The sequence below is a fragment of the Oncorhynchus keta genome, chromosome 20, assembly GCF_023373465.1.
Source record: "Oncorhynchus keta strain PuntledgeMale-10-30-2019 chromosome 20, Oket_V2, whole genome shotgun sequence".
NCBI classification, from domain to species: Eukaryota; Metazoa; Chordata; class Actinopteri; order Salmoniformes; family Salmonidae; genus Oncorhynchus; species Oncorhynchus keta.
This window is the reverse complement of record NC_068440.1, coordinates 32064813-32086855: the sequence shown is the minus strand read 5'-3', so window position 1 is coordinate 32086855 and position 22043 is coordinate 32064813. Positions and strand designations below refer to the sequence as shown.

General features: G+C 45.0%; 1 protein-coding gene across 1 annotated transcript in view; it reads right to left on the bottom strand.

Annotated features, from left to right (window-relative positions):
- LOC118399002 (gamma-aminobutyric acid type B receptor subunit 2-like) overlaps positions 1-22043 on the bottom strand; it is a 448447-nt gene that overhangs the window by 101934 nt on the left and 324470 nt on the right. The window contains exons 9-13 of the mRNA XM_052472644.1: positions 21727-21807; positions 19948-20098; positions 18883-19015; positions 12288-12395; positions 3044-3166 (exon numbers count right to left, since the gene is read on the bottom strand). Of these exons, the coding sequence (XP_052328604.1) occupies positions 3044-3166; positions 12288-12395; positions 18883-19015; positions 19948-20098; positions 21727-21807 (596 nt within the window). The remainder of the gene's footprint in view (positions 1-3043; positions 3167-12287; positions 12396-18882; positions 19016-19947; positions 20099-21726; positions 21808-22043) is intronic.

Genomic DNA, 22043 nt, shown 5'->3' with positions numbered 1-22043 from the left:
AAAATAAATAAACATAAATATGGGATGTATTTACAATGGTGTTTGTTCTTCAGTGGTTGCCCTTTTCTTGTGGAAACAGGTCACAAATCTTGCTGCTGTGATGGCACACTGTGGTATTTCACCCAGTAGATATGGGAGTTTATGTGGGAAATATGTGTCTCTAATATGTTCATACATTGGGCAGGAGGTTAGGAAGTGCAGCTCAGTTTCCACCTCATTTTGTGGACAGTGTGCACATGTCTTTTCTCTCACTCACTCACTCACTCACTCACTCACTCACTCACTCACTCACTCACTCACTCACTCACTCACTCACTCACTCACTCACTCCATTGACTTGGGACTGTGAGAACACTCCATTGACTTGGGCCTGTGAGAACACTCCATTGACTTGGGGCTGTGAGAACACTACATTGACTTGGGGCTGTGAGAACACTACATTGACTTGGGGCTGTGAGAACACTACATTGACTTGGGGCTGTGAGAACACTACATTGACTTGGGGCTGTGAGAACACTACATTGACTTGGGGCTGTGAGAACACCACATTGACTTGGGGCTGTGAGAACACCACATTGACTTGGGGCTGTGAGAACACTACATTGACTTGGTGCTGTGAGAACACCACATTGACTTGGGGCTGTGAGAACACCACATTGACGTGGGGCTGTGAGAACACCACATTGACTTGGGGCTGTGAGAACACCACATTGACTTGGGACTGTGAGAACACTACATTGACTTGGGACTGTGAGAACACTACATTGACTTGGGACTGTGAGAACACTACATTGACTTGGGACTGTGAGAACACTACATTGACTTGGGGCTGCGAGAACACTACATTGACTTGGGGCTGTGAGAACACCACATTGACTTGGGGCTGTGAGAACACCACATTGACTTGGGGCTGACTTGGGACTGTGAACACTACATTGACTTGGGGCTGTGAGAACACCACATTGACTTGGGGCTGTGAGAACACCACATTGACTTGGGGCTGCGAGAACACTACATTGACTTGGGGCTGTGAGAACACCACATTGACTTGGGGCTGTGAGAACACCACATTGACTTGGGGCTGTGAGAACACCACATTGACTTGGGGCTGTGAGAACAACACATTGACTTGGGGCTGTGAGAACACCACATTGACTTGGGACTGTGAGAACACTCCATTGACTTGGGACTGTGAGAACACCACATTGACTTGGGACTGTGAGGACACTACATTGACTTGGGACTGTGAGAACACCACGGGTTGGATGGTTTTTACTCAGTGACCCAAAATAAAAAGGCTGTCTTTTCCTTTCCAAGAAACCAGAGTGTGAATGCGTTGTGACCTGCTGCTTTGGGGGCTGTAAGCAGCTAAACACTACTTATCATTTCAGAGGCATCTCGTTTAATTGAAGTCACAGAAAGGTAATTGACTCCAAGGGAGAGTTTCATCCTTCCATCCCACCTTTTTCCTGCGCAGGACCAAGCAGAGCAAACAAACATGAAAAAGCAACAGCTTCACGTCGGGTCAATAGCATCAAAGTACTTTCAAAGGACCTCCCCCAACCCTCCCCTGGAATCCTCCCAGAATACACCACTTAGGGCCGCCTTTCATCACGACTCTGCACCCTGAACTTCCAATCCCACTGCTGATTTGTCGAAGGTCACCAGGGCTCTTTTAAACATCTCAACCAATTGCGTTGGCGTTTAGGGAGGACGTTGCCCTGTCAGAAGTTCCGATCTTGACAGGAGCTGAGGAGGTGTCTGGAGGACTTGAAAGGATTTCTTAATTAGCTCTTAACATCCACTTAGTCCGTACCCCCGGTGTACCCTGACGAGTCTGTGCCCACCGCCAACAACATCAAAGGCCAATCGACTTTGGAAGTCAAATTTAGATCTGAAATTCGGTTTGCTGTTAAACCGTGATGGTGGGATGGTAGTTAGTGGGCTGTCATGCAAACAGACTGCATTAGTGCTGTATTAGACGTGTATTAGAAGAGCCTATTAAGATGTACAGTACAACCATGTTCATTTGTGGTGGATATTTGACTGATCAAAGTTTTGCTCCGGTCACAAGACACATACTACAGTCTTCCCCCTGTTACAGACTCACAGAACAATAATCAATCAGCGACAATCATCCAGCTTCCGTTATTGTGTTCAGTGACAGTTACAGCAACAATATCAATCACAGTTTTAACAAAGCCAAACATTACAGTCACCATCTCTAACTACTAATCACTCATGACAGTTTGTGGTCCAAATATGGTGTGCCAGGATCCAAAAAGCCATTCACACTCCAAACAGTCCTGTCAAAGCAAAATCCACCCTTCAATCAATCCTGGCAAGGCTAAGTCCAACTGTAATCAATCCTGGCAAGGCTAAGTCCAACTGTAATCAATCCTGGCAAGGCTAAGTCCAACTGTAATCAATCCTGGCAAGGCTAAGTCCAACTGTAATCAATCCTGGCAAGGCTAAGTCCAACTGTAATCAATCCTGGCAAGGCTAAGTCCAACTGTAATCAATCCTTGCAAGGTGAAGTCCATCCCTCAACTAATCCTGGCAGAGCTGAGTCCATCAGCTCTCTACACATCGGCCCTTACCCAGTAGCAGGGGTAGAGGGTTGCCAAGTGTTTCTTACCGGCATGCCTTGCCAACACCCCACATCCCAGCTGGCTTGGTAAGGAGAGGGTCTGGCTAGCAGTGGAAGAGGACAGGAGGTGGCAGAGTGGCTCATATCCTCCTGAACCAAAAATAACCACAACGAAGCCTGCTGCTGATCTGGCCTCACTGGCGGACATGTTGGTGCCCCAGATCCAGAACCATTATTGCTATTAGAGAATCTAGTGGTGCCACCAAGATGTTGGTGTTAGATCGTGGTGAATAAGGGCCCAGCATTTCCCCCAGTAAGTTATGGCAAGGAAATACTCTGGCCAATACTCTGACCATGTTTGTCATGTGACCTTTCCGGAAAGGTTACATAACAAACGTGGTCAGAGTATGTTTTTGTTAATATAAATGGGAGAAAAATTATGGTCAGATGTACCTCCAAGCTGTACTCCTCCACGGTCCTCTTCAGCGGATCAACGATCTGCCAGCAGATGAGGATGCACAGGTCAATCAGCAGCATCCCACCCACGATGATCAGCAGCTTCTGGTCCTTGATAATCTGGAGGGAAGAAGAGAAGAGAGAGAATGATAGGGGAGACAGGGTGAGAGAGGTGGCTGTAGGTACACTTTTAGAAAAAGGGAAATATACTTGGAAAGGGTGCCTGGAACCAAAAAGGGCTCTACCTGGAACCAAAAATGGCTCTACCTGGAACCAAAAAGGGCTCTTCCTGGAACCAAAAAGGGCTCTACCTGGACCAAAGAGGGCTCTTCCTGGAACCAAAAAGGGCTCTACCTGGAACCAAAAAGGGCTCTTCCTGGAACAAAAAAGGGCTCTTCCTGGAACCAAAAAGGGCTCTTCCTGGAACCAAAAAGGGCTCTACCTGGAACCAAAGAGGGCTCTTCCTGGAACCAAAAGGGCTCTTCCTGGAACCAAAAAGGGCTCTTCCTGGAACCAAAAAGGGCTCTACCTGGAACCAAAAAGGGCTCTTCCTGGAACCAAAAAGGGCTCTTCCTGGAACCAAAAAGGGCTCTACCTGGACCAAAAAGGGCTCTTCCTGGAACCAAAAAGGGCTCTTCCTGGAACCAAAATGGGCTCTTCCTGGAACCAAAACGGGCTCTACCTGGAACCACAAAGGGCTCTACCTGGAACCACAAAGGTTGTCCTACATTGACACACGAAGGTAGCTCCTTTTTAAATGTAGGGAGGGTAGGGAGGGATGAGAGGTAGGATACAGTGAGCTGGTAAGACACCAACCCGAGCGGGAGTCGCATAAATCAACAAAGACCCTCTTTTGTGTTGGTGAACTTTAGAGGATGAAAGGTGGGCCACCCCGCCCCCTCCCGTCTGATCTTTATTTTGAACAGCGTTTGACCCCACCGCCGTCCACATCAAAGCAAAGATCAGGAGAACACAGACATGGACGCACTTGAGAGAAATCATTTCATATAAATGATGTGGTCTATCTTTAACTCTCTCTCTCTCTCTCTCTCTCTCTCTCTCTCTCTCTCTCTCTCTCTCTCTCTCTCCACAGACTCTCTGCGCTCTCTAGGGATTGGTCACTCTCTCTCTCTCCGCCTCAGACAGAAGACGGTGGACTCAGAATGGAATAGGGGATTGGTTTAACTCTCTCTCTCCACCGCTCTCTCTGGAATAGGGGATTGGTCTCTCTCTCTCTCTCTCTCTCAGACAGAAGACTGGACTCAGAATGGGATAGGGGATTCTCTTAACACTTTCTCTCTCTCCACCGCCACAGACAGAAGACGGTGGACTCAGAATGGAATAGGGATTGGTTTAACACTTTCTCTCTCTCCACCGCCACAGACAGAAGACGGTGGACTCAGAATGGAATAAGGGATTGGTTTAACACTTTCTCTCTCTCCACCGCCACAGACAGAAGACGGTGGACTCAGAATGGAATAAGGGATTGGTTTAACACTTTCTCTCTCTCCACCGCCACAGAAGAATCATATCAGAAGATTGACCATGGTCTCATGTCCCTTTGGCCAAGACAGATGTCAAATTAATAAATTATCACATTCTGCTATTCCCAATGGGACATAGTGCTGTTGTGTACTGGATACAATATAAGGGATTGGTTTAACATAATAAATAAATATGCTTTCTCTCTCTCCACCGCCAACGGAAGAATCATATCAGAAGATTGACCATGGTCTCATGTCCCAGGCCTTTTAGAGCTGGCTAAGACAGATGTCAAAACATTAATAAATTATCACATTCTGCTATTCCCCTGAATGGGACATAGGCCTGCTAACATGAGCGCTGGCTTGTGTAACATGGCTGGCTACATCAGGCCTGCTAACATTACAATATAAGATCCACACAGCACAGTACACAGGCCTGATAACATTAGAGCTGGCTACAGGCCTCAATGAGCTGTATTAGCTGGCTGCTGCCATTAGAGCTGGCTATCAGGCCTGCTAACATTAAATCAGGCCTGCTAACATCTGCCTGCTAACATGAGAGCTGGCCTGCTAACATTAGAGGCTGCTAACATTAGAGGCCCATGCCTGCCATTAGAGCTGGCTACATCAGGCCTGCTAACATTAGAGCTGGCTACATCAGGCCTGCTAACATTAGAGCTGGCTACATCAGGCCTGCTAACATTAGAGCTGGCTACATCAGGCCTGCTAACATTAGAGCTGGCTACATCAGGCCTGCTAACATTAGAGCTGGCTACATCAGGCCTGCTAACATTAGAGCTGGCTACATCAGGCCTGCTAACATTAGAGCTGGCTACTTCAGGCCTGCTAACATGAGCGCTGGCTACATCAGGCCTGCTAACATTAGAGCTGGCTACATCAGGCCTGCTAACATTAGAGCTGGCTACATCAGGCCTGCTAACATTAGAGCTGGCTACTTCAGGCCTGCTAACATCAGGTCTGCTAGCGCTGGCTACATCAGGCCTGCTAACATTAGACATTGCTAACATTAGAGCTGGCTGGCTAGCTGGCTACATCAGGCCTGCTAACATTAGCTACATCAGGCCATTGAGCTGGCTAACATGAACATTAGCGCTGGCTACATCAGGCCTGCTAACATTAGAGCTGGCTACATCAGGCCTGCTAACATGGCCTGGCTAACAGGCCTGAACATGAGCGCTGGCTACATCTGGCTACATCAGGCCTGCTAACATTAGAGCTGGCTACATCAGGCCTGCTAACATTAGAGCTGGCTACTTCAGGCCTGCTAACATGAGCGCTGGCTACATCAGGCCTGCTAACATTAGAGCTGGCTACATCAGGCCTGCTAACATTAGAGCTGGCTACTTCAGGCCTGCTAACATTAGAGCTGGCTACTTCAGGCCTGCTTTCTTTTTTGCATTTTAAACGCTTCTGCTGATTCATCATTAAAAGCATGGGGATGTGGACTGTGTGAACTGTAGAATACACTGTGTACACTAGTTGTGATCAGGGAACAGAGCAGTATGCTTTCAAGACCCTGATTCGTGGGGAATGGGATCGTCAGATATGATCAAACGTTTGCATAGGGATGTGTATTTATTTCAGTATGAAATACACAGCTCATATCAGATCATGTACACACGCGTGAGGTCACTGTTCTGTGTAAGCTTGTACAGTATTATGTGGACACTATGTGCACTATGTTTTGTCTTCTCTATGTGTGTACACATTAGTGTGTGTGTGTGTGTGTGTGTGTGTGTGTGTGTGTGTGTGTGTGTGTGTGTGTGTGTGTGTGTGTGTGTGTGTGTGTGTGTGTGTGTGTGTGCAATGGAGTATCGCACTATGTGCACGTTCAAGAATACTCTAAAGTAAATCTCAGAGACAGACTACCAGGCAGACACGGCAGGCCCCGTGCTTACCCAACACTGAACCAGGCCTCTTTAAGGAGTGAAGGAGTGCTGTGAGAACCTTACCGAGTGGAACCCTTATTGAGCACACCCTGATTTACAGTCTTCTCCCTGAGGGAGGGGGGAAGGAGGGACGGAGATGGAGGGACTGGCGAAAGGACGGAGGGATTGATGAAGAGATGGCAAATATCACTGGGGTTCCATGGCGAACCCCCAGCAACACTCTGATGACTGACAACAGCTATCACTTCACTCAGCCAAAGACCCTGCACTCAATCAGTGTGTGTGTGGAGGGAGGGAAAAGGAGGGGAGGGAGGGAGCTCGGTTAACTGCTGCCGACAGACAGATCCTGGCCCTGCTGAACCACCAGGGAATAGGTCTTTAGATTTAAGGGCTGTCTAGCTCCACCTGGGGAGCACTCAGTTTAGTCTCTCTGCTCTGATGGAGGAGGAGGAGGAACAAGAAGAGGAGGAAGAGGAGGAGGAACAAGAAGAGGAGGAGTAGGAACAAGAGGAAGAGGAGGAACAAGAAGAAGAAGAGGAGGAACAAGAAGAGGAGGAAGAAGAGGAAGAAGAAGCGGAGGAGGAGGAAGAGGAGAAAAAACTGAGTCTGCATAATTGCCATAGCAACACATTTCACAGGAGCAAGAGCTGTTTTGTTTTTCTTTGAATTACAAATCAAAAATACATATTTTTAGATGTTAACACAAAAGATCCTCCCTTTTTTAGCACATCTGAAGATATCAAAACGTGTTTGAGATGACCGCAGACTTAAAGGAGAGATGTCTCTTTCCATCTTTAAACTCTCTCTCTCTTTCTCTCTGCCTCCCACGCACTCTCTCTCTCCCACTCTCTCTGACAGCTCTCCCACACTCCCTCCTGCAGCCGTTGCCATCCGACACATCTATCCAGGATGTGATGTGAGGTGGACTACAAATATCAAAAGGCCAGCAGAGATGTAGCCACAGAGGCCTGGCAAGCATTTACATAATCACACCAGCTACACAAGCATATTGTGTCAGATAGATATTGGTTTGCTGTTTTGTATTTCCATTGAAGAGAGGAATTGAAATATGTCAATCGAAAACAGGTCATTGGGTAGAGTGTGTGTTACAGAAAAGCACACACACGTACGGACGCAAGAATGCAAACACACAAGCATGTGCGCAAGCACACAAACACATGGCCCTTTAATCCTGTAAAAAACTGCAGGCTTAAACAACGAGATGAATCACCACTCTCCCTGATGATCGGCCAGTCTCGCACAGCAGTAACAGAAACCCCACACACATTCCATCAGGTTCACCACAGGGAGCATGTGTGTGTGCTTGTGTGTGTGTGCACTGAACATAGAACAAAAGGTGTGTGTGGTAAATTATTTAGTGCTTGAGTCAATCTCTAGTTTGGCTTCTTCAGCTTGACTTTTTCTAGAGAAAGATCGCAGCAGCAGCAGCATATACCCAGGGGGAGCTCCAGCTGTCCCTGAACTGTACACTGTGTGTGTGTGTGTGTGTGTGTGTGTGTGTGTGTGTGTGTGTGTGTGTGTGTGTGTGTGTGTGTGTGTGTGTGTGTGTGTGTGTGTGTGTGTGTGTGTGTGTGTGTGTGTGTGTGTGTGTGTGTGTGTGTGTGTGTGTGTGTGTGTGTGTGTGTGTGTGTGTGTGTATACAGTCTGAGCTGAGCAGAGTGTCTGTAATGCTTTTTGTGGCTGGATCGTTGCAGTTCCTCTGGGGCTTGGGGTGACTGAGTGGGGCTAACAACCTGCCTTACTGCTGGGTCTCCCACTGGGAGAAAAACACCACTTCTTAAGTCTGCTACAGTAGTTACTCAGTTACACACATGTAGTTTGAGGACAGGTTTTGGTTGAAAAAGAGCATCACCAAGTGTAAAAGGTGCTGGTTTAGATCCCGGCGCCTCTGTTAGAAGACGTGGTAGTGACCAGCAGGAAACCGATCATATTAAATGACATGGGAGGAGATGGCCGCTGTTTTACATAATGTTCCTGCCACCGTCTCTTATGTCCGAAAATAGCTTTTTCATATCAGGGCAGCGATTACTCACCTCGTACTGGACGAACATATTTTTTCTTTAACGAGTGGGACGCGAAGGATTTACTTCAGACCCCCGACAAGGCCAACATCCCAGTAATTCACATGAGAAGGAGACAGAGATATCTGGGACGTAGGTCGGGTGCCTTGTAAGGATCTGACGGCGAGTGGGTAATCTGCCTCTACCACCAGTCCTATTACAACATACAATCATTAGATAACGAAATAGACGAGCTACAATCACAAATATCATACCAACGGGACATTTAAAAACGGTAATATCTTTTGTTTCACTGAGTTGTGCATGGATAACATACAGCTGTCAGGTTTTGCGCTGCATCGGCAAGATAGAACAGCTGCCTCCGGTAAGACAAGGGCTGGCGGTCTGTATATTTGTAGAAAACAGTTGGTGCACAAAATCTAATATTAAGGAAGCATTGAGGTTTCGCTCGCGTGAGGGATAGTATCTCATGATGAGCTGTAGACCACACTATTTACCAAGAGAGTTTTCATCTATATTTTTCGTAGCTGTCTATTTACCATCACAAACCGATGCTGGCACTAAGACCGCACTCAGTGAGCTGTATAAGCAAACAGGAAAACTAAACATGGTTGCATCACTGCCTGGTACGGCAACTGCTCGGCCCCGTTGGCCGCAAGGCACTATCGAGGGTAGTGCGTACGGCCCAGTACATCGCTGGGGCCAAGCTTCCTGCCATCTAGGACCTAAATACCTTAGCAACATTGTCACAGACAGCAACCTGGAAGCTCCCCTGGTGATTGCTACTTGATAACCAGATTGTGATAGTGTTATTTTTTGCAAACCCTGAAAATGTGGTCAGAAACAATATCACATAACAGTCCCTCCCCTTCTCTCTTCTACGCCTTCTTCTCCCTCTATTCATTTTATATCTGACATAATGCATGTGTAGTGGCATAAGAAGCGCTAGCTGCTGTTAACCAGTGAGGATTTCTCTATCAGAGTCCATAATGGCCAATTATGGTTCTAGGCTCCTGCGTTCTGCTTGAGTGAAGCCAGCCTCAGCAGACCAGACCGTGTGACGACCACAATATACTGCTGCTTGTTCACAGCAACAGAAAACGCTCTCTTCCTTCAATTAACTGGTTTACACACAAAAAAAAAAAAATGACCGTGGCTAGTCTGATGTTGATAGTCTTTTCTAAAGAAGGGGAGTTAGCATGTTAATCCGGTATCTGCTCATAAAGCAGGTCCCATACCTGTGGCTGTAATCCCCTCCTTGTGGTGACACGATGGCTTTGTCCCATATGGCACCCTATTCCCTACATAGTGCACTACTTTTAGACAGAGCCTTATGGTAGTGCACTATATAGGGGATAGGGTGCCATTTGGGACAAAGCCTGTATGCATGTTGGCTACTCTGCATCTTTCCACAACCTGAACACTGTCAGCTACTGTTTTAGCAGAGTGACCAAAGAGGCAGGATCGGTGTCAAATCTATTCAGACGATTCAGGAAGTGAATAGAAATGCAATACTTAAAATGAAAATGTTCACTTTGAAATTGATTTGACTGAATGGAAATAGAAACGGACCCCATTCACCTCATTCATAAGACAAGGTCAATGCTGGTGCAAAATGATGATGATATGGTGATAATAGTAATAATCATGATAATAATTAATCATCATCATTCCACATAATACAATTTCAAGTAAAAACACGTCACTACTTTCTGCTGTTGGCCATCATTTTGGCCATGAGACCACACAGGTAGTGATTTACATTTTTTTTTCACTACTATTTTTTGCTTGTTTATTAGATAGGGCTAGACAATCTGGACCCTTTCTTTCTAAAATTATCTGCCGAAATTGTTGCCACCCCTATTACTAGCCTGTTCAACCTCTCTTTCGTGTCGTCTGAGATTCCCAAAGATTGCAAAGCAGCTGCGGTCATCCCCCTCTTCAAAGGGGGGGACACTCTTGACCCAAACTGCTACAGACCTATATCTATCCTACCATGCCTTTCTAAGGCCTTCGAAAGCCAAGTCAACAAACAGATTACCGACCATTTCGAATCTCACCATACCTTCTCTGCTATGCAATCTGGTTTCAGAGCTGTTCATGGGTGCACCTCAGCCACGCCCCTTGTCCTAAACGATATTTTAACCGCCATCGATAAGAAACATTACTGTGCAGCCGTATTCATTGATCTGGCCAAGGCTTTCGACTCTGTCAACCACCACATCCTCATCGGCAGACTCGACAGCCTTGGTTTCTCAAATGATTGCCTCGCCTGGTTCACCAACTACTTCTCTGATAGAGTTCAGTGTGTCAAATCGGAGGGTCTGCTGTCCGGACCTCTGGCAGTCTCTATGGGGGTGCCACAGGGTTCAATTCTTGGACCGACTCTCTTCTCTGTATACATCAATGAGGTCGCTCTTGCTGCTGGTGAGTCCCTGATCCACCTCTACGCAGACGACACCATTCTGTATACTTCCGGCCCTTCTTTGGACACTGTGTTAACAACCCTCCAGGCAAGCTTCAATGCCATACAACTCTCCTTCCGTGGCCTCCAATTGCTCTTAAATACAAGTAAAACTAAATGCATGCTCTTCAACCCATCGCTACCTGCACCTACCCGCCTGTCCAACATCACTACTCTGGACGGCTCTGACTTAGAATACGTGGACAACTACAAATACTTAGGTGTCTGGTTAGACTGTAAACTCTCCTTCCAGACCCATATCAAACATCTCCAATCCAAAGTTAAATCTAGAATTGGCTTCCTATTTCGCAACAAAGCATCCTTCACTCATGCTGCCAAACATGCCCTTGTAAAACTGACCATCCTACCAATCCTCGACTTTGGCGATGTCATTTACAAAATAGCCTCCAATATCCTACTCAACGAATTGGATGCAGTCTATCACAGTGCAATCCGTTTTGTCACCAAAGCCCCATATACTACCCACCATTGCGACCTGTACGCTCTCGTTGGCTGGCCCTAGCTTCATACTCGTCGCCAAACCCACTGGCTCCATGTCATCTACAAGACCCTGCTAGGTAAAGTCCCCCCTTATCTCAGCTCGCTGGTCACCATAGCATCTCCCACCTGTAGCACACGCTCCAGCAGGTATATCTCTCTAGTCACCCCCAAAACCAATTCTTTCTTTGGCCGCCTCTCCTTCCAGTTCTCTGCTGCCAATGACTGGAACGAACTACAAAAATCTCTGAAACTGGAAACACTTATCTCCCTCACTAGCTTTAAGCACCAACTGTCAGAGCATCTTACAGATTACTGCACCTGTACATAGCCCACCTATAATTTAGCCCAAACAACTACCTCTTTCCCAACTGTATTTAATTTATTTATTTATTTTGCTCCTTTGCACCCCATTATTTTTATTTCTACTTTGCACATTCTTCCATTGCAAAACTACCATTCCAGTGTTTTACTTGCTATATTGTATTTCCTTTGCCACCATGGCCTTTTTTGCCTTTACCTCCCTTCTCACCTAATTTGCTCACATTGTATATAGACTTGTTTATACTGTATTATTGACTGTATGTTTGTTTTACTCCATGTGTAACTCTGTGTCGTTGTATCTGTCGAACTGCTTTGCTTTATCTTGGTCAGGTCGCAATTGTAAATGAGAACTTGTTCTCAACTTGCCTACCTGGTTAAATAAAGGTGAAATAAAAATTAAAAAAAATAAAAAAGATAAGCTACAGATAGATAGGAAAGACAGGAAGAGTAGCAATGGGTTGGATTGGAATCCATGCTGCAGCAGTGTTCCATGGGCAGCAGCTCACTGCGTTCTCTCACCTTTTTCTTCATCTTGACGTTCTTGAAGATAGCATGGACTCTCCAGGTCTTGGCAAACATGGCACCAAACGCTGTTGTGTAGCCCACAATGAGGATCCATGTTCGCACCTGCAAGACGAGGACAGAAACAGTCAAAAGCTGTCAAAGAGCTGGACTAAAACAAAGATCTAGACTGACAAGATGTTAGCATTTATTTTTTCTTAGCCGACAAATTCACCAAAAGCTCTAAAAGTGCACTAAAAATAGTCAGAATCCTTTCATAATTCCATGAAAGTGAATGTGCAAACTTCAGAGGAAGTCGTATACTAGGATCATGGCTGTCAACCTTATGCATATGTGTTATTAAAAAGAGACCTAGCAGCCTCTCCCTACTTGAAATCCAAGGAAAGTAAAACAAACCAAATACTATGTTGCCTTCTGTAGGCTATATCTGTATTTAGAATGAGTTGTAACTAAATAAGAGCAACAAAGCTATATCCTGTAATAACTCCCACAGTATCTAATTTAACAAGCTGGAAAAACACTACTTTAACACCCACTGCACTAAATGCTGTTTGTGTTTGTTTGTCTGTCTGTTGAAAAGCATTCTTGGCAGGGAGGCAGAGTCACAATAGAACAGACCAAGGCAGGAGATTCAGCAGCAACCCTATTCTCCCCCCTGTGTTGCTTGAGGAAAATAGGAGCCCTACTGAAAGAGACTGTTCTAGGGGCCCCTTGACAAATGACTAGGTCTGGTCTGTGTGGGGGATGACCCTAAATCACATCAAAGTTTATTAGTCGCGTACATCGATTTGAAGATGCTATTGCTGGTGCAGCGTAATACCTATGTTTCTATCTCCAACAGTGCAGTAATACCTATGTTTCTAGCTCCAGCAGTGCAGTAATACCTATGTTTCTAGCTCCAACAGTGCAGTAATACCTATGTTTCTAGCTCCAACAGTGCAGTAATACCTATGTTTCTAGCTCCAGCAGTGCAGTAATACCTATGTTTCTAGCTCCAACAGTGCAGTAATACCTATGTTTCTAGCTCCAACAGTGCAGTAATACCTATGTTTCTAGCTCCAACAGTGCAGTAATACCTATGTTTCTAGCTCCAACAGTGCAGTAATACCTATGTTTCTAGCTCCAGCAGTGCAGTAATACCTATGTTTCTAGCTCCAACAGTGCAGTAATACCTATGTTTCTAGCTCCGACAGTGCAGTAATACCTATGTTTCTAGCTCCAACAGTGCAGTAATACCTATGTTTCTAGCTCCAGCAGTGCAGTAATACCTATGTTTCTAGCTCCAGCAGTGCAGTAATACCTATGTTTCTAGCTCCAACAGTGCAGTAATACCTATGTTTCTAGCTCCAACAGTGCAGTAATACCTAGCAATACAAAACAATCCACACATAATCCAACAAATGAAAAGAAAGTAATTAAAATGTTGGAACGACTTCAATTAACAACACAAATAGCACTGGAACAGTAATCCAAATCCAATGTGTGTATACAACGGATGAATTTACACATTATATACTAAGAACGATATGTACAGCAGTAGATATATTATAGTGGGAGAATGATATGTACAGCAGTAGATATGTTATAGGGGAGAATGATATGTACAGCAGTAGATATTTTATAGTGGGAGAATGATATGTACAGCAGTAGATATGTTATAGGGGAGAATGATATGTACAGCAGTAGATATATTATAGTGGGAGAATGATATGTACAGCAGTAGATATGTTATAGGGGAGAATGATATGTACAGCAGTAGATATATTATAGTGGGATAATGATATGTACAGCAGTAGATATGTTATAGGGGAGAATGATATGTACAGCAGTAGATACAGTATATTATAGGGGAGAATGATATGTACAGCAGTAGATATATTATAGTGGGAGAATGATATGTACAGCAGTAGATATATTATAGTGGGAGAATGACATGTACAGCAGTAGATATATTATAGTGGGAGAATGATATGTACAGCAGTAGATATATTATAGTGGGAGAATGACATGTACAGCAGTAGATATATTATAGTGGGAGAATGATATGTACAGCAGTAGATATATTATAGTGGGAGAATGACATGTACAGCAGTAGATATGTTATAGGGGAGAATGATATGTACAGCAGTAGATATATTATAGTGGGAGAATGAATGTACAGCAGTAGATATATTATAGGGGAGAATGATATGTACAGCAGTAGATATATTATAGTGGGAGAATTATATGTACAGCAGTAGATATGTTATAGTAGGAGAATGATATGTACAGCAGTAGATATGTTATAGTGGGAGAATGATATGTACAGCAGTAGATATATTATAGTGGGAGAATGATATGTACAGCAGTAGATATGTTATAGTGGGAGAATGATATGTACAGCAGTAGATATATTATAGGGGAGAATGATATGTACAGCAGTAGATATATTATAGTGGGAGAATGATATGTACAGCAGTAGATATGTTATAGTGGGAGAATGATATGTACAGCAGTAGATATATTATAGTGAGAGAATGATATGTACAGCAGTAGATATATTATAGTGGGAGAATTATATGTACAGCAGTAGATATGTTATAGTGGGAGAATGATATGTACAGCAGTAGATATGTTATAGTGAGAGAATGATATGTACAGCAGTAGATATATTATAGTGGGAGAATTATATGTACAGCAGTAGATATATTATAGTAGGAGAATGATATGTACAGCAGTAGATATGTTATAGTGGGAGAATGATATGTACAGCAGTAGATATATTATAGTGGGAGAATGATATGTACAGCAGTAGATATGTTATAGTGGGAGAATGATATGTACAGCAGTAGATATATTATAGGGGAGAATGATATGTACAGCAGTAGATATATTATAGTGGGAGAATGATATGTACAGCAGTAGATATGTTATAGTGGGAGAATGATATGTACAGCAGTAGATATATTATAGTGGGAGAATGATATGTACAGCAGTAGATATATTATAGTGGGAGAATGATATGTACAGCAGTAGATATATTATAGTGGGAGAATGATATGTACAGCAGTAGATATGTTATAGTGGGAGAATGATATGTACAGCAGTAGATATATTATAGTGGGAGAATGATATGTACAGCAGTAGATACAGTATATTATAGTGGGAGAATGATATGTACAGCAGTAGATACAGTATATTATAGTGGGAGAATGATATGTACAGCAGTAGATATGTTATAGTGGGAGAATGACATGTACAGCAGTATATATTTAACTAATAAATAAACTCACCTTTCTACTGACTCTGAAAATCACCAAAATAAAGATTCTCAGGCTCCCTGCTCATCTGCATGAACGTTCCTTAGGCATGTTTCAAGGAGACATGAGGATTGCAGATGTGGCCAGGGAAATTAATTGCAATGTACGTACTGAGACGCCTAAGACAGCGCTACAGAGAGACAGGACGGACAGTCCTCGCAGTGGCAGACCACATGGAACAACACCTGCACAGGATCGGTACATCCGAACATCACACCTGCAGGACAAGTACAGGGTGGCAACAACAACTGCCAGAGTTACACCAGGAATGCACAATCCCTCCATCAGTGCTCAGACTGTCAGCAATAGGCTGAGAGAGGCTGGACTGAGGGCTTGTAGGACTGTTGTAAGGCAGGTCCTCACCAGACATCACCGGCAACAACGTTGCCTAAGGGCACAAACCCACCGTCGCTGGACCAGACAGGACTGGCAAAAAGTGCTCTTCACTGACGATTCGCGGTTATGTCTCACCAGGGGTGAGAGTCGGATGTGCGTTTATCGTCGAAGGAATGAGCTTTACACTGAGGCCTGTACTCTGGAACGGGAATGGTTTGGAGGTGGAGGGTCAGAATCATCGGACTGAGCTTGTTGTCATTGCAGGCAATCTCAATGCTGTGCGTTACAGGGAAGACATCCTCCTCCCTCATGTGGTACCCTTCCTGCAGGCTCATCCTGACATGACCCTCCAGCATGACAATGCCACCAGCCATGTTGCTCGTTCTGTGCATGATTTCCTGCAAGACAGGAATGTCAGTGTTCTGCCATGGCCAGCGAAGAGCCCGGATCTCAATCCCATTGAGCACGTCTGGGACCTGTTAGATCGGAGGGTGAGGGCTAGGGCCATTTCCCCCAGAAATGTCCGGGAACTTGCAGGTGCCTTGGTGGAAGAGTGGGGTAACATCTCACAGCAAGAACTGGCAAATCTGGCGCAGTCCATGAAGACGAGATGCACTGCAGTACTTAATGCAGCTGGTGGCCACACCAGATACTGACTGTTACTTTTGATTTTGACCCCCCCTTTGTTCAGGAACACATTATTCCATTTATGTTAGACACATGTCTGTGGAACTTGTTCAGTTTATGTCTCAGTTGTTGAATCTTGTTATGTTCATACAAATATTTACACATGTTAAGTTTGCTGAAAATAAAAGCAGTTGACAGTGAGAGGACGTTTCTTTTTTTGGTGAGTTTATATGAACTAAAATGCAATGTACAGTAGTAGCAATATTACAATGAGTTATGTTGAGAATACAGTATATAAATACACAGTAGAAACCCCATAGCAAAATGGTAGATTACTGTCTGATGGCTTTGAGATGGCTATAAGCTGTTTATCAGTCTCTCGGTCCAGGCTTTGATGCCTGTACTGTTTTCGCCTTCTAGATGATAGCGGGGTGAACAGGCCATGGCTCGGGTGACGGAGTTCCCTGAGGTCCTTGATGATCTCCTTGGCCTTCCTGTGACACATGGTGCTGTAGATGTCCTGGACAGCAGGCAGTGTGCCCCAAGTAATGCGTTGGGCGGACTGCAGAGCCTTGTGGTTGTGGACTGTGCCAGGTGGTGATACAGCCCGACAAAATGCTCTCAATGGTACATTTGTAAAAGTTTGTGAGTGTCTTTAGGGGCCATGCCAAATGTCTTCAGCCTCCTGAGGTTGAAGAGGTGCTGTTGTGCCTTTCTTTACCACATTGTCTGTGTGAAGGGACCATTTCAGGTCGTCAGTGATGTGCCGACAGTGGAACTTTTGACCCTCATCACTGCGGTCCCATCAATGTGGACAGGGGCATGCTCTCTCTGCTGTCTCCTCTAGTCCACAATCAGCTCCTTCCTTTTGTTGACGATGAGGTTATTTGCCTGGCTCCACTCTGCCTAGGCACTCACCTCCTCCCTGTAGGCTGTCTCGTCGTTGTTGGTAATTAGACCTACCACTGTTGTGTCATCACTGTTGTGTAGCCAGCTCTCCTGTGGGCTACGACCACTCTCTTTCTCCTTCCCAATGAGGAGCAATGGCGCACTAGATAAAATACTGCCCTTGCTTGTTTTTCGAGTTTAAACTGGAATATACTTTTTTTTTTTACTCAAAAGGTGTTCCTGTGTGTGGGTGTTTATGTGGGGCGAGGGAGGGGGAAGAGGGCAATAAAGACAGCAAGAGAGGGAGGGGGAAGAGGGCAATAAAGACAGCAAGAGAGGGAGGGGGAAGAGGGCAATAAAGACAGCAAGAGAGGGAGGGGGAAGAGGGCAATAAAGACAGCAAGAGAGGGAGGGGGAAGAGGGCAATAAAGACAGCAAGAGAGGGATAGAGGAAGAGATAACAAAAGAACAATTACAGCAGCCATACAAAGAAAACAGTGCATAATGATTGGTTGGATCACATACTTTTCCTCAGCACTTCCTCTCTGATGTGACAGCCTCCATTTTGGATTGTTATGGCTGAGGTGAGCCGGGCAGGCAGGCAGGCAGGCAGGCAGGCAGGCACTCGAAGGCAGTTGATACGTGCTGCGCCACCCGCCTAGCTAACATTATTTATCTCTGTGGGTCCTGGTCAAAAGCAGTGCACTATATAGGGAATAGGGGGCCATTTGGGACGCAAACCAGTTATCACTGTAATCAAACCTGTTTAATGAAACCAGAGGCTATGATATAGTCACATTCAAACGCTTGCTGTGGGAGCAGGAGTTTAATGTGCTCCATGTTAGGAAAGACCCAGGGACTGATCCAATCAACTCCCATTATATGAAGTCCCATCCCCTTCCTCCCGAGTGACACAGCGGTCTAAGGCACTGCATCTCAGTACTAGAGGCATTACTACAGACACACTGGTTTGAATCAACAGGGCGGCGCAACAGCGTCGTCTGGGTTTGGCTGGTGTAGGCCGGCATTGTAAATAAGAATTTGTTCTTAAACTGACTTGCCTAGTTAAATAAAGGTTCAAATGTAATTCTGAAGGGAGGAAGAGAATGTTAGCTAGTGTGCTAGCTTAGCATTAGCCTGGATCTTACACCTCTTGAAGGGATGAAGAAAAGACTGGTGTGCTAGCCTAGCTTTAACCTGGATCTCACAACTTTTGGAAGTAGGAAAAGAATGATAGCTAATAGCTGGTGTTAGTCTGGGATGCACACCTTTTGAAGGGGATCAAGAGAGAATGCAAGCGAGCGTTAGAGTGGATCCCACACTTTTCGATGGGGGAGAAGACAGAAGAGAATAATATAGTATTAGCCTAGTGTTAGCCTGGGATCTTACACGTCATTAGCACAGCATATATGGGGTTCTAGCTGTACAGGTTATATACTCACAGTACACAAGGCCTCAAACTCTTTGTCGGACACCAAGGCGCCGTCCAGGCCGAAGAGGAAGATGGAGGAGTAGGAGAGCATTCCACCCAGGATGATAAGGTTGTTCATGTAGGGACTGGACATCTTGATCAGTCTGTCGGGAGAGGAGAGGAGCATGTACAGCAAGGTTTGGAATTGTGAGAGGAACACAGAGCTCCAAAATTGAAAAACTCAGAAGGACCATTTTAACATTGAAACATGTTTTATATAACAGTGCATGTAGAATGCAGTAACAGCAGCGGAGCGACTTGGGGGAACAGAGTTCCAACTGTGTTTTTGTCTTGGTGAATGCGCTATTTTCCCTATATTTCCCCCCACATGGGCCAACCTCCTAGCAATTTGAGTTCTAGCCAATGTGCTTCAGCCCCTTGCCAATTGAGTGACAGATAGCAAGGTGCACACACAGCAGGGCGAGAGACTGAGCAATGACGTGGTGCACATACAGTCTCTGCACAATATTTGGATACCACTTTTTGCTAGTGAGTGCTATTTTCAGAACTACTGGTTAAAAAGTATACAAAAGTACTGGTGAATGGATTTAACATTAGGATTGGGGGAGGGGAATCTAATCCTAGATCTGTACTGAGAAGAAACTTCCCCCGGAGCTCTACTAGTCTAGATAGCACTAGTCCACCAAACTCCAAGTTTTCCTGACTCCATAGTATGGAAAAGCTCCTTGATGTTGTCAGCACAATGCTTTGATAACGAAGTGGGCTGTATTTTGATTGGTTCTCCTCTGTGTCTTTGTCACTCAAACACCAACATAGACAACCACACATAGCCTCAGAACGCCACCCACTTCCAACACAACTTTTGGATTTTCAAATCGAAACAACGTCTCAGAAAACAATGTTTGAGAGAACCAATCAAAGCTCAACTAATGTCTGCGCGAATACTGCATTTACAATGGACTCCTGTCCGGAACAGTGTGTCACAGCTCTCCCTTGCTGTGTACCACGTGAGTGGTGTCAGCTAGGCTACAGCTCTACCCACTCCTCCCCCCATTCCCCTCCCTCTTCCACTGACCTGTGGTTGCGGTTCTTGATGTTGAAGAAGAGGAAGGCCCCTGCCATGAGCATGCCCAGGATAGTGATAACAGACAGGATGCTGTAGAGGGGTACGTTGATATTGCGACGCTGCAGACGCACAAACGTACGGTCCTTGGGAGGCTCCACCCCTGAAATGAAGAGGAGGAACTCAGTTTGCCATATAAAAACAAGTATAATAATGACTTCTACAGGGGAAGGATAGACAACCAAAAAGAGCCCTCACCAGTATTTAACATTGAAAAACAACTCCACAAGAAGGGGAAAAGAAAAATAAGTTGATTTGGAGGATCGACTCCTGAACGAAGACGAGGACATTCACAGGCCCACTGGCAAAAACTGGTTGAATCAACATTGTTTTCACGTCATTTCAGCAACATTCAAAATAATATTATGACGTTGGATTGATGTGGAAAAGTGATTGGATTTGCAAAAAATTCATCAACGTAAGGGAATTTTATATTTTTTCCACCCAACTTTTAACCTAAATCCAATAACATCGTGATTTTTGGGGGGTGAATTTATATTAGTTGACAACTCAATCAAATGTAAATCAAACCAAGATGTGGAACTGACATCTGTGCCCAGTGGGGATGTTCTTAGCCCACAGAGAATTCTTTAGATTTGTCTATGGGGGTGGCAGGGTAGCCTGCAGGGTAGCCTAGTGGTTAGAGTGTTGGACTAGTAACCGAAAGGTTGCAAGTTCAAATCCCTGAGCTGACAAGGTACAAATCTGTCGTTCTGCCCCTGAACAGGCAGTGAGCCCTAACCCACTGTTCCTAGGCCATCATCAAAATTAAGAATTTGTTCTTAACTGACTTGCATAGTTAAATAAATAAAATATATGAAGTGTATCCATTTATCCAGTGACTTTGAAACTACTGAACAATTGTACAGGAGAAGGACAGATCCAAAATGAACCCTCACCATTAGGCTAGTGTATGTGTAAATGTCCCTCCATACAGAATCGGTTGTCGTGGTGAGCGACCCCTGTTTCTTATGCTTGCCCGTTCCTTTATTCACCCTCTCTGTGTCTTTGCCAGTGTGCCAATCGATTTCAACGTCTCATCTTACTGAGCTGTCTTATGGTGGTTTGACACATAGAAACAAATGTTTTAGCTGTCCCAGAGTGTGTCTGTATGGGACTACAGGGAGGGAGGGGAGGGGTTTCTTGTCAACACAAGAAAACATAGTGTAATAAAAATGCTGGTAAATAATTCAACATAGAATGATTGATTGAGAGGAGCGTACTGGATGCCCTGTGTGTGCACGTCCAAGCACACATGCACAAGCACGCATGCACAAACACGCATGCACAAGCACGCATGCACAAGCACGCATGCACAAACACGCATGCACAAACACGCATGCACAAACACGCACGTACAAGCACGCATGCACAAACACGCATGCACAAGCACGCATGCACAAACACGCATGCACAAACACACATGCACAAACTGGCATGCACAAACACGCATGCACAAACACGCATGCACAAGCACGCATGCACAAGCACGCATGCACAAACACGCATGCACAAGCACGCATGCACAAACACGCATGCACAAACACGCACGCACAATGCCACACACACACACACACACACACACACACACACACACACACACACACACACACACACACACACACACACACACACACACACACACACACACACACACACACACACACACACACACACACACACACACACACACACACACACACACACAAGTACAATCTCATGTGTACTTACCTTGGAACCTCATGGTGTTGTTGATGAGATCCAGGACATCAGCAATAGCGTTGTACTCTCCAACCTTCACCTCCTGCCCCTCTGTTAGGAACACAACCAGGAAAGGCATCAGTTAGGACAGCATGTGGACAACACTTTGGACAACTTTCTCTTTCAGTCAACTAGACAGCTCTCGCTGTAAAATTGCAGAGATCTGACCCAAAATAACTGTAACATTTCAAATAAGACAATATCTATTCCAAAACGAATGAGGAATACTGCAGAGTGAGTTCTCATTTACAGCTTGTGTGTTTTAGCTAAGCGTGGAAATCAGTGAT